The 15,619-nt window shown below is 44.0% G+C and overlaps 2 protein-coding genes across 2 annotated transcripts; one reads left to right on the top strand and one right to left on the bottom strand.

The window, feature by feature from the left end:
* Positions 1–1,316: 1,316 nt before the first annotated feature.
* LOC127237332 (IQ domain-containing protein F5) lies at positions 1,317–3,593 on the top strand. Its single transcript, XM_051205568.1, has 2 exons — positions 1,317–1,405; positions 3,139–3,593. The coding sequence occupies exons 1-2, from the start codon at positions 1,402–1,404 to the stop codon at positions 3,579–3,581; spliced, it is 447 nt and encodes a 148-aa protein (XP_051061525.1). The 5' UTR covers positions 1,317–1,401; the 3' UTR covers positions 3,582–3,593.
* A 2,463-nt stretch (positions 3,594–6,056) lies between these two features.
* Positions 6,057–12,762, bottom strand: LOC127213193 (IQ domain-containing protein F2-like). Its single transcript, XM_051173490.1, has 2 exons — positions 12,622–12,762; positions 6,057–6,457 (listed from the first exon to the last, which is right to left on the bottom strand). The coding sequence occupies exons 1-2, from the start codon at positions 12,760–12,762 to the stop codon at positions 6,071–6,073; spliced, it is 528 nt and encodes a 175-aa protein (XP_051029447.1). The 3' UTR covers positions 6,057–6,070.
* Between the last annotated feature and the right edge of the window lie 2,857 nt (positions 12,763–15,619).

Raw genomic sequence — 15,619 nt, 5'->3', positions numbered from 1 at the left:
TGCATGTCTGCAGTCCAGATGAGAGCACCAGATCATAGAGAGTTACACTCCACCATGTAGTTGCTGGGAATTGAACTCAGGTCCTCTGGAAGAGCAGCCAGTGCTCTTAGCCTCTGAGCCATCTCTCCAGCCCCTTAATATTGATTTATCTCTAACTTTGTATGTATGGGTGTTTTGCCTGCATGTGTGTCTATACACTACACACATGGAGTGCCCTTGGAGGCCAGGAGAGTCAGCATATGGGTGCTAGGAATTGAACCAGGTGCTCCGGAAGTGCAGCCTGTTCTCTTAACCACTGAGCCATCTCTCCAGCCCCTTACCATTTTGTGGTTGTGGTAAAATACTCTGACAAAATCCACTTAGGGAGGAAAGAGGTTATTGTAGCTCTTAGTTCAAGGCACAATCCATCATGGTAATGAAATCAGGGTTGGGGGCTTGAAGCATCTGCTTGCATTTAGTCTAAAATCAAGAAGTAATAAGTTAAGCCAGCTGCTGCTCAGTTCCCTTTACTCATTAGTTCAGGCAGGTATCCCCTGCCAAGGGAATGGTTCTGCCCTAAATTAAGACAGCACCCAGAGACCCATCTCCTAGGTGACTCTAGATTCTGTCAAGTTGACAACACTAACTTTCACATTGATATATTGTGATGGCTAAAGAAACTAGGCACCCATCTTGGTACCAACTAAAAATACTCTTTAAAAGATTTTATCCTTATTTTATGCACATGAGTATTTACTGACACGTATGTCTGTGCATCACGTATGTGTAGTGCCAGAAGTGGAAGCCAGAAGAGGGCATTGGATTCTCTGAAACTAGAGTTACACATGGTTGTGAACCACCAAGTGGATACTGGAGATTGAACAACAGGTTCCCTGGAAAGGCAGCCAGGACTCTTAACTGCTGGGCTGTCTCTCCAGCCCCAAAGCAGCTATTCAAAACAATAATTTATTTTTATTTTATGAACATTCGTGTTTTGCCTACTATATTTGTGTGAGGGTGTTGGATCCCCTGGAAATGGAGTTACAATAGTAAAGCTGCCATGTGGGTGCTGGGAATTGAACCTTGGTCCTCTGGGAGAGCAGCCAGTGCTTTTAACCATTGAGCCATCTTTCCAGATCCCCAAAGAAGCTCTTGAAGGAGTGAAAACTTACTGTGGGAAGCAAGTAGATTTATAAAGGGATGGATTATGTGGATGTGGGTGTAGTAGGTCCCCCCACCCCAGCTTCCTGCCTAGTCAATGACTCATCATGGAGGTGCTGAGAACGTTGGCTTCCAGAAGCCATCCTGGTGCTTGCGTCATAGGGGCCCTTGTGACATCATCACTCTCTATCTACTCTCTCTGCTGGATCAGAGCTAGAGGAGTGCAGACTGGAGGGTGATGGGAACATCTAGCCCTTAACCATGGGTAATTTAGTAGAATATAGATTTGTGGGGGGTTCAACCGTGCATGACTACATCAGGGCATTGAATGTTTTATAAGAGATTGGTCTATCCAGGAGCATTCAACCCACAGCCCACGGGCAATATTCAGATGAGGAGAGCTATGAATGTAGCCCAATATAAAATTATAAATTTCCCAAATGTTATGAGATTTATGGGTGTGATTGATTTTGTTTTGTAACTCAGGTTTGTGTGTGTGTTTTCATGTGGTGGTAATGCCATTCACAATGTCTAAAGGTTGGATGCATTTGATAGGGTAAGGTAAGGTCTCCTAGATATGATAGGAGGGGATTCCCACTCCATGTCCAGTATTGTTAAAAAAAGGTCAGAAATAGCTGGGTGTAGTGGCCCACAGCTTTAATCCCAGCACTCAGGGAGGCAGAGGCAGGAGGAGCTCTGAATTCAAGGGTAGTCTGTTACTGCACAGCCAGAGCTACATAGTGAGACCCTGTCCCAAACGAACGAACAAGAAAGGCCAGAAGTGGAGGCTTGTTGACTTGGCACCAGGGAAAACATTTTGATCTTCTCAACCATTTTCCTCCCAAATCAGAAAGAGTTTTAAATTATCACAAGACATAAATATAATTCAAGTACCTGGGAGGCTGAGGCAGATGAATTACTGTGAATTTGAGGTTCCAGATCAGCTTGGGTTATAGAATGAGAGACAGCCTCAAAAAAAAAAAAAAATTATTGAGGCTGGGCAGTGGTGGTGCATGCCTTTAATCCCAGCACTCGGGAGGTAGAGGAGGGCGGGTCTCTGAGTTGCAGACCAACCTGGTCTACAAGAGCTAGTTCCAGGACAGCCTCCAAAGCCATAGAGAAACCCTGTCTCAAAAAACAAAAAACAAAACAGAACAAAACAAACAAACAAACAAACAAACAAATAAATAATCATCGGGTTGGAGAGATGGCTCAGTGGTTAAGAGCACTGGCTGTTCTTCCAGAGGTCCTGAGTTCAATTCCCAGCAATCACATGGTGGCTCATGGCCATCTGTAATGGGATCTGATGCCCTTTTCTGGCATGCAGGCATACATGCAGACAGAGACTAATACACATAAATAAATTACCATTAAAGAAAATGAAAAAGTGTATTCTAAACATGTTATGCACTGTATATGTGCAGGTGTGTATGCTTGCAATGATGTACATGCTAACTGAAGTTTAAGCTGTTGATTGGGTAGGTGACAGTTCTCTGGATCCCAGGGAGGTGGTCCTGCCTAAGTGAGTCTTTTTTTTTTTTTTAAAGATTTATTTTATTTTATGTGTGTGCTCTTTCTGCATGTACACATGCATCCCAGAAGAGCAGGACATCAGACATCAGATCCCACTATGGATGGCTGTGAGCTACCACGTGGTTACTGGATTTTGAGCTCTTTCAGATCCTCTGGAAGAGCGCCAATACTCTCCACTGACCAAGCTCTAGACTGACCAACAAGACAACCCATGGAAAGCTGGGTGAGGTAGCTAGGGCAGGTGTGTCCCAATTTGCTGATAGGCACATGCCCAGACACTGACAGGTCAGGTTGTTGTATTTATGCCAATTAGCGGGGACGTACCAGAGGTAGGCCATCTAGCTTGTCAACTGGATGCTGCTGCGGCTCTGCAGGTCCGGCACCTCCTTAGTGGAGGATCAGGATTCCTGTCTGGCACATTCTGAGCGTCCTAAGCATCCTAAGCAGTCTTTTCTCTCTTGCAAGGCCCAGAAGAGACTACTGCCATGACAGAAACATCTGCAGCTGTGCACATTCAGGCATGGTGGCGCGGCACACTGCTGAGACGCTCACTGCTGCATGCCGCCCTCAACGCGTGGATAATTCAGTCCTGGTGGAGAAAGATACTGGCGACGGTGCGGGAGAAGAGACGGCGGGCGGCTCTGGAGCTGTATGCCCAAAAGACACGGGCAACTGTCAAACTGCAGTCCTGGTTCCGTATGTGGCGCATCCGCCAACGATACTGTCGTTTGCTAAATGCTGTCCGCATCATCCAGGTTTATTGGCGTTGGCATAGTTGTCACACTCGTGGCTTTATCCAGGGTGACTATGAAATCAAAGAAAACCATCTGAATATCCAACTTGAAATTTCCCTGGGCTCACAGGCTTGCAAGGTGCAGCAATGCATAACCCTACCAATAAAAGAGTGATCAGGTCTGCTACATCCTTGTCCTCAGCTCTCTCTTAGCAGGATTTCCAGGTCAACAGGATTAGAGTCAATATGGCAGATACCAGATGCCTGACAAATCAGCTCTGAGGGTCACTAATGTTTAGAAGGAGCTTCAGTGCTGGAGGATTAGGATTTGGGATGGATTAGTAATGTCTGCTATGGGCAGGGGCATTAGGATTTCAGCGTTTCCAGATGTCTCAGTTCCAGGGAGGATTATAAATAGTCTCTCTTGATAATGCAACATGGAGGCCCATATTTTAAGGTTTTGTGCTTGCTACAAAATTTTAAGACTTATTTTAAAAATCATGGTAAATATATGACATAAACTCACTATTTTAAACTAGATTGAAAGGCATTTATATTGTGCAGTTGTGACCATCCATCTCTATAACATTTTCATCTTGCAAAGCTGAACATTTCTACTCATTAAATAGGAATTTTTGTTCCCCTCTCTATCACTGAACAACTTATTTGTCTCTATGCATTCAACTCTAGGTGAGTGACACCCCTCTACGCTCATTCTGGAGAGCCCAGAGAACTCATACAAAACCTATGTTGTAGTGACTGGCTTATTCCACTTCCTCCAAGTTCATGTTGTAGCATGTATCAAGTTTCCCTTCTAAAGGCTGAATAGCAGCCCCAAAGGGCATATACTGCCTGTGTTCATTTGTTGATTGATATGTGCCATGCTGTCTCTTGGCTATTTGAACAATGTGGCTATGGACACAGATGGATAAATAGCTCTTTTCCTTCTTTTTAAAAAAATTGTGGGGGGGGGAGAAAAAAAATAAAAACTATGTGGTCTGTGCATGCGTGCGTGCGTGCGTGCGTGCGTGTGTGTGTGTGTGTGTGTGTGTGTGTGCGTGTGTGCGTGTGTGTGTGTGATGTATGCATGTGTGTATATGTGTGGTATATTCATGTGTGGTATACGTGTGTGTGTGTGTGTGTGTGTGTGTGAGTCTATTTGGTGTGTGTGGTGTTTGCATATGTGCATGCTCACACACATGCCCACAGGCTACCCTTAAACTCACTCTGTAGTTGAGAATGAACTTGGCTTCTAATCCTCTTCCCATGTCCATCTCTCCAGTGCTAGGATCACAGGTGTACAGCTAGTTGTGGGTTTGTTTGCTGTTTGAGACCCGTCTCAGTGTATAGCTCTTGGTATCCATATATACCTTTGTGTCCACACAAAGGAGTAGAAAACTTACATTCCCCTAAGTCCCTAGCATGCATGATTTCAGAAGTTTTATTCCTAAGTGCTCAAATTTGCAAGCAACCAAGATGTCCTTCAGCATAGGGGGGGCTGAATAAACTTGGTATGTCCCTCAAGTGGAATATTCTGTGGTGTTAAAGTGAGACATGAGAACTCATGGAGAAACTTACATGCATATTACTTCTGAAAGGCTACATACTGTGTGCAGTCTAGAAAAACAGAAACAAACAAATTATGGAGAAAGTAAATAAAGTAAATGTCAGAGATCGGCACTCAGAAGACAGAGGCTACAGGATTGCAAGTTCAAATTTATCCAGGGCGGTATCTCCTCCCTCCTCAATACCCCTCTCCAAAAAAGCCTACCAGTCTCCTCTTCAAATACTCCATTTTGCTTCTTCTCCCCTCTACTTGATCAAAGAAAAGGGAACAGATTAGACCCCCAATTTCCTATCACCTTATTCTCCATCTCAGCTCTACCTCACACTCACTGCTTTCTGTCCAGTGAAATTAAAGGTCTTTGTCCTGACCACAAACCAACCCCTCAGATTACACTTCTGCCTTCTCCAGCTGCCTGAGCCCACATACAGAGCCTAGTGTCCACATTTTCTAGGAATCCAACCCAGATTCTCTGGAAGAGCAGTGGAGCCATCTCTCCAATACTCATGGTAGGTTTGAGGAGCAAAACTGGCTTAGTATAATTGAGTACTTGAAGAGGAGAGGTTTTGGATTATTCAGCCCATAAAACGGAAGTGCAAACCTGAGAGAAAATCTGGGGAATATTCAGTCGAGACACAGAGTTGAGCGTAGACAGTCTTACTATAGGTAATGGGGTCACATTGTGATGACCTCATTCAGATACTGGCAACTGGCATTTTCTTTAGCTGTTTCCCAAAGAGAAAACAGAGGCACTCTAGATCCCAGCCAACCCTGACTCCGGAGTCAGTCTGGGCGTGCAGAGGTGTCAGGAGTTTCCCCGGATGAAGCTTTCAGATCAGTGCTGGGGAGAAAGGAGGAGGCCTGGGAATGGGAACTGACTTCTGTTTGTGTCATAGGTCAGGTCAGGTTGGGACCTAGCTGATGTTTTGATGGGTGAGGGGTGTGTGACCATCAATATGCAAACACAGGAAAACCTCCCTGTTGTTCTCTGTGAGCGGCAACAGGAGTCAGCGAGGCCCAAGTCTCAAGGCCTCCATTAGCTGGGAACATAAACATGTATCAACCATTTAGACCTTTACTGGGTCCTTTCTAGCCAGTCCTCAGTGGTCAATGATCTCAATATGGAACTGCAGGTGAGTGGTAGTGATCACACAGTGACCCCGCAAGAAGGAGCAAGACTGGCAGTTGTGGTATTTCCAGTGGGCCTGGATGATGTAGATCGCACTGAGGACTTGGCAGTACCGCCAGTAGATGCGCCACATCCGAATCAGGGACTGGAGCTTGACCACCGCTCGCTCTCTCTGTGAGTAGTCAATCAGTGCTTTCCTGCGTTTCTTCTCCAGGACCCTCCTGAGTGTCAACCGCCACCAGCACTGGATGATCCAGGCTCTGAGGGCTGCGTGTAGCAGTGTCCTGCGCACCAGGGTGCCACGCCACCAGGCCTGGATCTTAATGGCTGCTTTAGCTTTCTTTCTTTTTAACTTTTTCTAGACAGAAATAAGAGAGATTACTCGAGGACCTGCCTGCTGCCAACCTTCAGAGCCTTCTTGGAAGGGCTCTTGGCTGTCTGTCTCTTAACATGGCTCTCCCTTGGAGAGTTCTGGGGTCTAGAGCTCTGATCAGGAGCCAGGAGGCCTGGTAGGGACACACACCACCTCATTCTCAGTGTCGCAATTTCTCTTTTTTCTTTTTTTTTACTTCTTAGTTTTTATTTTTTTCTCTCCCAGACAGGGTTTCTTTTTGAGACAGGCAGCCTTGGCTGTCCTGGAACTAGGTCTGTAGACCAGGCAGGCAGAGCTCCACCTGCCTCAGCCTCCTGAGTGCTGGCGTTAAAGGCTGGTACCACCACCGCCCAGCTGCTCCTCTTTCCATTCCATGTATTCTAGGCTGGCCTAGAACTCCTTTTATAGTGGAGGATGGACTTACATTCCTGTTTCTCCCGCCTCCATCTCCCAAGGGCTGGGATGGCAGGGGGGTGTACCTCCATCCTTGGCTAACAGCACCCTTCTCTTGTCTACCTCACCGCTGCCCAAGTCAAGAGCAAACCAGAGTCACTGTGTACTGGGGACAAGAAGACTTTTGCTGTAGTCATACCACATCGTTAGGGCTTACAGATTGGGGGATGTTTGCTCCCCTAATGCCTTTGCCTGTGTTTTTCTTGGATGACTCCAAAACTCACCATCTGATTGCTGTCTGCAATAATCACGTATTTTTATTTTGTGGTGTGGTTTGGAGCACTTCCAGACTGAGAAGGAGGAGACAGAGGGAACGAGCCAATATTGACTCGACTCTTAGTTATTTTAGACCTGGATGTACCTGAGGCAGAACCCCACACCCGGGGATTGGAGTTCTCTGGACTGTGTGTAACTCTGCTTGCTTGTTCTCTTACCTTTCGTTTCTTTTTCCTTTGAATATTTGTATCTTCATTTTCAATTACAGATGCAATTAAACTGCTCTTGGACTGTCGCCAAAATTAAACGAGAAATACATACACATGAGTAAAGCAGTTCTTTGTATGGTTCTGTTCAGAGCCCTTTAGTACCCTCTCCTTCCCCAAGGCCCGTGAAGTTCAGGATGATACCCACCCATACCCTACTCAGGCTAGATCTGCTAGCTCTCCTCCTGTGTCTGACACAAAACTTGAGCACCAAAACCGATCTATATCTAGACGGTTCACTTGCCCTGATCTCTCTGCTTCCCAAGGTCTGGTATGAGGGATCTGCGAGAGAGGAGCTGCGTGCACATTGGCTTTGTGATATAGGATTAAGATATCGTTCCCAGACTCTCCTCCCTCTACCCTAGTATCACTCATGCTCTATCGCTCCTCCTTTCTAATCCCTTCTCCCAGGGTCCCTTTCTAGCTTCCTTGCCCCTACAGACACTTCAAGGGGTGGGGTGGAGGGGGAACCCACAAATCTAAAGGTTCAAAGCTAGGATCTGTATATGAGAGAGAACGTGCATTTGTCTTTTTGAGGCTGGGTTACTTCACTGGGTAGAATACCTTCCAGTCCCATCCATTCACCCATAAGCCTAATTTCATTATTATTTTTTTTTTACAGTTGAATAAAAGTCAGACCATTTTCATTATCTATCATCAGTTGGTGGGCATCTAGGCTGTTTCCCAGCTAATGTGAATAGAATATTGATGAACGTGGATGTACAAGTATTTCTGTAGTCAGAACTAGATAGATACACTGGTGTGGTAGTGGCACAAATGTTATGGAAATAACCAACCACTTTCAGATTGGATTTTAAGCCCATTCTAAGAGATAGAACCCATGCTTGGCTTTGTTAACTGGGCCAAGAGCCCAGAGTAGACTAGGTCACAGGCTCTAGGGGAGAACTTCATGTTTTTCTGCTAAATGTTTATAGTAATAAACATACTATAAATACCCCTAAGCTCTTATTTTTTTTATACCCATACCTTAGTGCATCTTTCAAAGAAGTGTCTTTTTACAATAGATGGAGAGTAATACAGACACCCAGAACCCCACTGAGAAGGCCATTCAAGATCTACCATAAATAGGCACCAAGACCCGATAGACCCAATCTGAATCTCTAAAAGCACAGAAATTCAGACTGTTATGCATTTAAAAACTATCCTAAAAGATAAGAATTTCCATCAAGAATTTCACAGGGACAGCTTGACTTGGTGGCAGACATCTACAGCCCCAGCTCTTTGGTATTTGTTTTAGAATCATGTGTGTATTCCATTTTGTCTGGGTTTTCACTTACTGAATGCTTTCACAGTCTGTTAATGTTGCAGGGTGTATCAGTGCCTTACGATCTTCTATTGCCAAGTGGCACTCCGCTGCACAGGCCATGTTCTACTTATCTGCACACCTTCTTTGTGGGCACTTGTGCTATTTGATTTTCATCTTTGGGTTATTATGAATAGTGCAGCTATAAATACTCATGCACAAACTTTCTGTGAGTATGTGTTTCACTTCTCTATAGCTAGGAACTGAACTTCTGGGTCCTGGATAGCGCGGAGGAACCATTTGAGAAGCACAGGCACTCTTCTTCCATAGGGATCAACCAGTTAACATTTCAGCTGGTGTTTACATAAGCCCTCAGTCTTTTGTATTTTGCCAGCACTTGCTCCTGCCTGATGTTTTCATTAATGGTCTTCCCGGGTGTGTGGGGGGGCATCATCTCGAAGTTTTTAGTTTTTCTTTTTAGTGTTATGTTTTAGATTAGCTGGAGATGGAGTGGATCTGGGAGTGAGAGGAAGGACTGGGAAATGATTGAAAAACAGTATACATTTATCAAAGAATTAATAAAAGATTATATTTAAAAAGAGTTCTCCCTTCCCTCTCATAATTAATTTCCTTTCCCTTTCCATGACCCCTCCAGACATATAATACACATGGAGGCATTGATACAAGCAGACATACTTTTAAATCTAGGTTCTGTATGCATATCAGAGATGTACTTAACTTTTTTTTCTTTTTTGAAACAAGTTCTCACTGTGTAGCCCTGGGCATCCTGGAACTGTCTATGTATGACAGACTGACCTTGAACTCACAGAGATTTGCCTGCCTCGGCCTCTTGAGTGCTTAAGTTAAAGGCTCATACTACCATATCTGATAGGTTTTAACTTTTTGGAGGATTGATGCTGTTAAATATGTTTTATGTGCTTATTGGCCATTGTGTGTCTTCGGGAAAGTGTCCGTTTTTATATCTTTTGCCTATTTTAACTTATTCATTAGAATTTTCGGGGGGAGTGGTTAAAATAACTTAAAAACACAGTAACATAGGGTCAATGAGATGGCTGAGTAGGTAGAGGCACCACTTGTACACAGGGCTGATGATCTGCACTTCATCTCTGAACCCACAAGGTGGCAGGAGAGAACTGATTTCCCCAACTCTGGAGGCTGTCTTCTGACTGCAAGCTGGCACCCCCCACAACCCCTCTGAATAATAAATGAATATAATAATAATAATAATAAAATAAAATAATAAATGAGTAAAAGTTAAATTACAGCTTAAAATATAAAAGACAAATGGCAATACAGAAGACTTAAGAACCTGTTTTGTCCAATAGTCCCATAGATACTTTAAAGGAAAAAAAAACACACTTAAAAAAATAACTGTACTGTCAAAACACAGGGAATGTGCTTTAGAAATCAAGAACTACAAAAAGCCACTTTGAATAAAAAAAGCATTCGTATCTAGATGTTGTGGCATTCTCCTGAAATCCAAGTACTAGGCAGACAGAGGCAGGCAGATTTGTGAGTTTCGAGGCCAGCCTGGTCTGCGTCGTGAACTCCAGGATGTCCAGGGTGGTGCTGAGGGCGTCTGTCTCAAATGACAGCAAAGAACAGCATTCCTGTTCCATGCTGCCCATCAATGTTAACTCCAGGTGTGTCTTGTGTTTACAATGACCATGTTCTGTTTCCTTCCTCCATGCCACCGAGTCACACACAGAGCACTGGTTTTACAACACCCCAATTTTTAATCAAAAAAAAAATTAATCATTTTGTCTTATATACGTGCAGAACCTAGATCTAAAAGTAGGGGTGTGTGTGTTCATAGGTATCCATTTATATGTATGGAAGGGTCATAAAACGTGAGAGGGAAGGAAGTATATATTATATGTTACATTAATATATAAATTAATACAATTTCATACTTTATTATTCTTAACTATAAAGCTTTTTCATGCTTTGTTATTTTGAGAAAGGGTCTCTCTACATAGCCCTGACTGTCCTGAAACCCACTATGTAGACCAGGCTGGTCTTGAACTCATAGAGATCCATCTGCCTCTGCTTCCCAAGTGCTGGGATTAAAGCAAATAAAATTATTATTATTATTACTATTATTTTGAGACAGGGTTTCTCTGTGTATCAGCTCTGATTGTCCTGGAACTCTTTGTAGACCAGGCTGGCCTTGAACTCACAGGGATCCACCTGCCTCTGCCTCCTGAGTATTGGTGTTAAAGATGTGCACCACCATGCTCGGCACAAATAAAATTGTTGTAGGGCAACTGAGCCAGGGATTCCCAGGAACCCACAGGCTCTTCCAGCATGTCTTATTTGTCCCTTTTTTAAAATTAAAAATATTTTTAAAAATTTCAGACATGTGTGTACTATATTTTTTTCCTCTCTTCTTGTTTTCCCTCCAACCCTTCCTGTATCCTCCCTGCCCTGCTCCCTCTCAAATTCATGGCTTCCTTTTCTTTGTTACATACATACATACACACAAACATACAATCTACTGAGACCATTTAGTGTCATTTGTATGCATGCTTATTTTGGCTGAGCACTTAGTATTGGATAACCAATTGAGGGGCTTGTCCCCGAGGAAGACCGATTTTCCCTCGCTGTCATTAGTTGCCCACAGCTTTCATCTAGGGGTGGGCCTTACGAGATTTCCCTTAAGTCACAATAGTCTGTGGGCAGGGGAGAGCAGGCAGAGACAGCGAGGTAAGTTGAGGCAGAAGAGGAGGGGCAAAGAGGAGGGACTGAATCCTGCTGTGAGTCTGGTCTCCAGACTGCCATTCTTAAACTTGACACATCCACAGGTCTGAGGGAAGGTCAGTCGGCCTGTGGAAGCCCTCCTGGATACCGGACTCCTCCATCCTGTGGGCTGAGATCAGGGCTTCAGACTCAGTCTCTCAGGGGAACGCAGCCTTAGACAGCAGCAGTACACTTCACTCTTGTCCCTTCTGTCCTGTTTGGCTTTCCATTCTTTCTATAATAATTTAGGCTTTCTCTATCCCGTTCTCACAGGGAACTGTTCAAAACTACTCAAAACATGAGTGCATTTTGTTAGCTTTTTGAAAACACGAATGTTTTAATAACGGAGATGATGTCCATGGCAATGGCCAGTCTTAGGTCTGGATTTTCAATAGGATTCATTAGGACTTTCCCCATGGGAGTTTGGGGAGGACCATGGGGACTAGGGACTTTTCAGAGGTCAGGGTCACGATGTAAAGGGTACACTACCTGACCCAGTCTTGCACAGCTGAGGGTCTCAAGTTCACAAAAACTGCTGCCCCTCCCCCAAGACAGTGACAGCACACACTTCCACACAGAAGCACAGCATGGGTACAGTGGTACCTGGGAGAAAGGTTTATAGTTAACCAGGATCCTCTTCAATGAGATCTGCTGGGTACACATTTGCCAAGTGGACAAACGGCATCCTTATGACTTGTTTGAAAGTACTTAAAAAACAGATCCTTCATGGTCTGTGTTCTATGGCTGTGCAGAGGGCCCATGGCCATGGCAACTCTTATTAAAGAAAGCAATTAATCAGGCTTTGCTTACAGTTTCAGAAACCTATTCCATGTTCATCATGGCATGGAGCACAGAGGCTCAAAGGCAGGCATAGTGCTGAGAATTGGGAGTTCCACATCTGGATCCACAGGCAGCAGGAAGAGGCAAGGAGCCACTGGGCCCAGCTTGAGCTTCTGAAACCTCAAAGACCACCCCCAGTGATGTATTTCCTCCAGCAAGGCCACACCTACCCCAAACAAGGTCATACCCACTCACCCCAACAAGGCCATGCCTCCCAATCCTTTCAAATAGAGCCACGCCCTAAGCATTCCAATCTATGAGCCTATGGGGCCATTCTTACTCAAACCACCACAGGCATCTTTCCAGTTTGGCTCTCTGAAGCATTTGAACGTCAATGTGCTTAAAGTCACCTTGCCCAGCAGCCTCTGCTGCTCTCCCAGCAGCCCTGGTCCAGGTCCCCCAGGCAGTCCACAGCTAGTGTTCAGGGCCGGGCTTTGTCTGGTGGGCCTGGCAAAAGGGTACAGGCCCAGCCCCGCTGCTGCCGGGGCCATGCTGCTTCCTAAGCCTTGACCCAGGAACTTCAGCTAGGAGCATCAGATTTTTTTTTTTATTTATTTAAATGAAAAAATCTTATTTTACATACCCATCCCATACCTCTCCCTCCCATCCTCCTATGCCCCCCACCAACCCCTATCCTACCCCTCATCCACTCCCCAGGGAGTTTGAGGCCTCCTATGGGAAATCAACAAAGTCTATCACGTCATTTGGGGCAGGGCCTAGGCCCTCCCCCATGTATCTAGGCTGAGAGAGTGTCCCTCCATAGGGAATGGGCTCCCAAAGTCTGGAGCATCGGAATTTTATTATGAGTTGTTATATACTAGACACAAGTTCATGGTCAGATCTATGCCTTGTGAAACATTTTCTGTCTTTCTGTGGGTAGACCTATAGTGTGTGATGCACCCGGGTTTGGATCCCTACCTCCGGCATAAAAAAGCCAGGATGGTGGCACACACCTATAATCTCAGGGCTAGGGAGGCAAAGCCAGGAGGACCTCAAGCGTGCACACGGCCGTGAAGCTCTGTCTTCAAGACACTTCTTCCTTGGATGTGTCCCTTGCAGCATGGTTCTGGGTCATATGCTAGTGTTATTTTGATTCTCATAAAGGATCTTCCATATTGTTTCCCATATGGCTGTCCCAATTCTTCTCTACACCCTTGCCCACACTTTCCCCCCTCGCCTCTGGATGCTAACCATCCTAGCAGATGTCAGGTGATGGCTCATTGTGGTTTTGATCTCTGTTTCCCAGATGGCCAGTGATGCTCACTACCTTTTCATGTACCTGTTGGCCAGCTATGCGTTCTCTTTGGAAGAAATTTTCTTTTTAGGACTTTTGCTTACTTTATCTTCCCTCCCCCCCCTCCGCCTCTCTGATTTTAAAAATCAGAACGTGTGTGCCTACAACTTCTCCATTCACAGCTTGTTTAGTCTGTTCAGAGTCTTTTGTGGTTCTGCAAGCATTTCAGTTGAGATCTTTTTTTAAATACTTAGAACATTCCCATTATATTTTGCAATGTAGAATTTTTTTTTAAAACATCATTTTTAGAAATATTGTGTTAAGGGTGAAGTGTCATTTCAGGAACTTGAGAAAGAATTCTAATATTGGATAAAGCTCAAAAAATAGAAAGATGAAAAACAAAACGGCACATAAAGCTGTTGAAATTGTCCTCTCACAGCAAAAGAAAAAAAAAAAAAAAAGCTGATGGTGTTATTTAATAAAGTGTGGTTGAGTTTCTCGGTACCATTACAGATAAAAGTTTTTAGACGTCTGTGAAGGTTTTGCTGCGATCATAATTGGGCTAATGTGCCCTTGTATGTACCTGCCCCCGACAGAAATATGAAAGGGAATGCCATGGTTCCATTTGAAATGCCTCCCACCGGATCGTATTTTGAATGCTTGTTCCCCAACAGACAGAGCTCTTTTGAAAGGCTGTGGCCATTTAAGGGAGTGGGTCTTAGCTGGAGGAAGTAGGTTGGCAGGGTGAATGAGCCTTTGAACTTCGGGGGAACCGGCTCCTGATTCCGTTGCGTCCTGATCTACCACACAGTCCTCCTGCCAGGAACTGAGCTGCCCTGACCTTCCTTCCCTGCCATGATGCGCTAAAACCCTAAATGGTGAGACCTAAAAATAAGCCCTAAAATAGGGTCTCTCTCTGGTCTTGAAAGTCTCCTGCCCCCACCTTCATAGTTCTAGGATTATAGGTATGCGATACCATGCATAACACTTATTTTTTCTTTTCTTTCTTTTCTTTCTCTTTCTTAGCTTTCTGAAAAAAAATGAATTGTAACTTAAGATGTATTTCTAATTATTGAAATATAATATGTGCACCAAGAAGCATCTGTTCATTTAGGGACATAGCTAGGGTAGCTCAGTGTTTAGCTTTATCTATTTGATGGTTTAATTCACTACCAAAATGCCCAAGAGTGGTCAGTAAGCTACATAGCTATACTACATCAATATTATTGTCTTTGAACTTGAACCAAACCTCAAAGACTGACAGTTCTGCTGAACAAGTAAACTATAACCACTGAACTGACACAGGGCCAACCTTTTAATTTTATCTATAGTTTGAGATAGATGGTCATGTAGCTGGGCCTGGCCTTGAACTCCTGATTCTCTTGCTTACACTCCCATATGGCAAAATCACCGGCATGTGTCACCATATCTGGCTCAATATTTATTTATTTATTTATTTATTTATTTATTTATTTATTGAGACAGAATCTCACTAGTAGCTCTGGCTGTCCTGGAATTCACTATGTAGATCAGGCTGGCCTCAAACTCACAGAGATCCGTTTGCCTCTGCCTCCCAAGTGCTGGGATTAGAGGTGTGCACCAATATGCCCAGCCCTGTATTTATTTTTTAGTATTTTTTTGGGAGCAGAAAAAATATTTTAACAAACTATTAGCAGCACAAAATATCTATAACATAGATTAAAAATACATGCCACAGGCCCTTTCTAGACACAGGCACTGGGTACCCAACTCCAGTCTTCTGCAAGAGTAGAACATGCTCTTGGTTAATGAGCTACTGCTCCGGTGCCCCCTGTTCTAATTTAAATAAAACCAGCAAATGTTAATGAGAGAGATCGATATGTAAAATAAAAAAAAACAACCCTAGTATATATTAATGGTATCTGGCCTGAGGGTTGTTTTTCACGTGATGCTGAGGACAAAGTTCTTGCGCTAGGAATCCACTCTACTGCTGAGCTGCATTCCCCAGTCCCAGATTTTTTTCTTAAACTGCAATTTAGTATGTATACTAAGTATTTCAGAGGTTGTATCATTAAGAACACAACTTCCAAAAGATGGAAAAAAGATCAATTTTCTTGCTTAAAATATTAACTTTT

This window comes from Phodopus roborovskii, unplaced genomic scaffold (assembly GCF_943737965.1).
Source record: "Phodopus roborovskii unplaced genomic scaffold, PHOROB, whole genome shotgun sequence".
NCBI lineage: Eukaryota > Metazoa > Chordata > Mammalia > Rodentia > Cricetidae > Phodopus > Phodopus roborovskii.
This window is presented reverse-complemented; position numbering and strand designations above follow the sequence as displayed.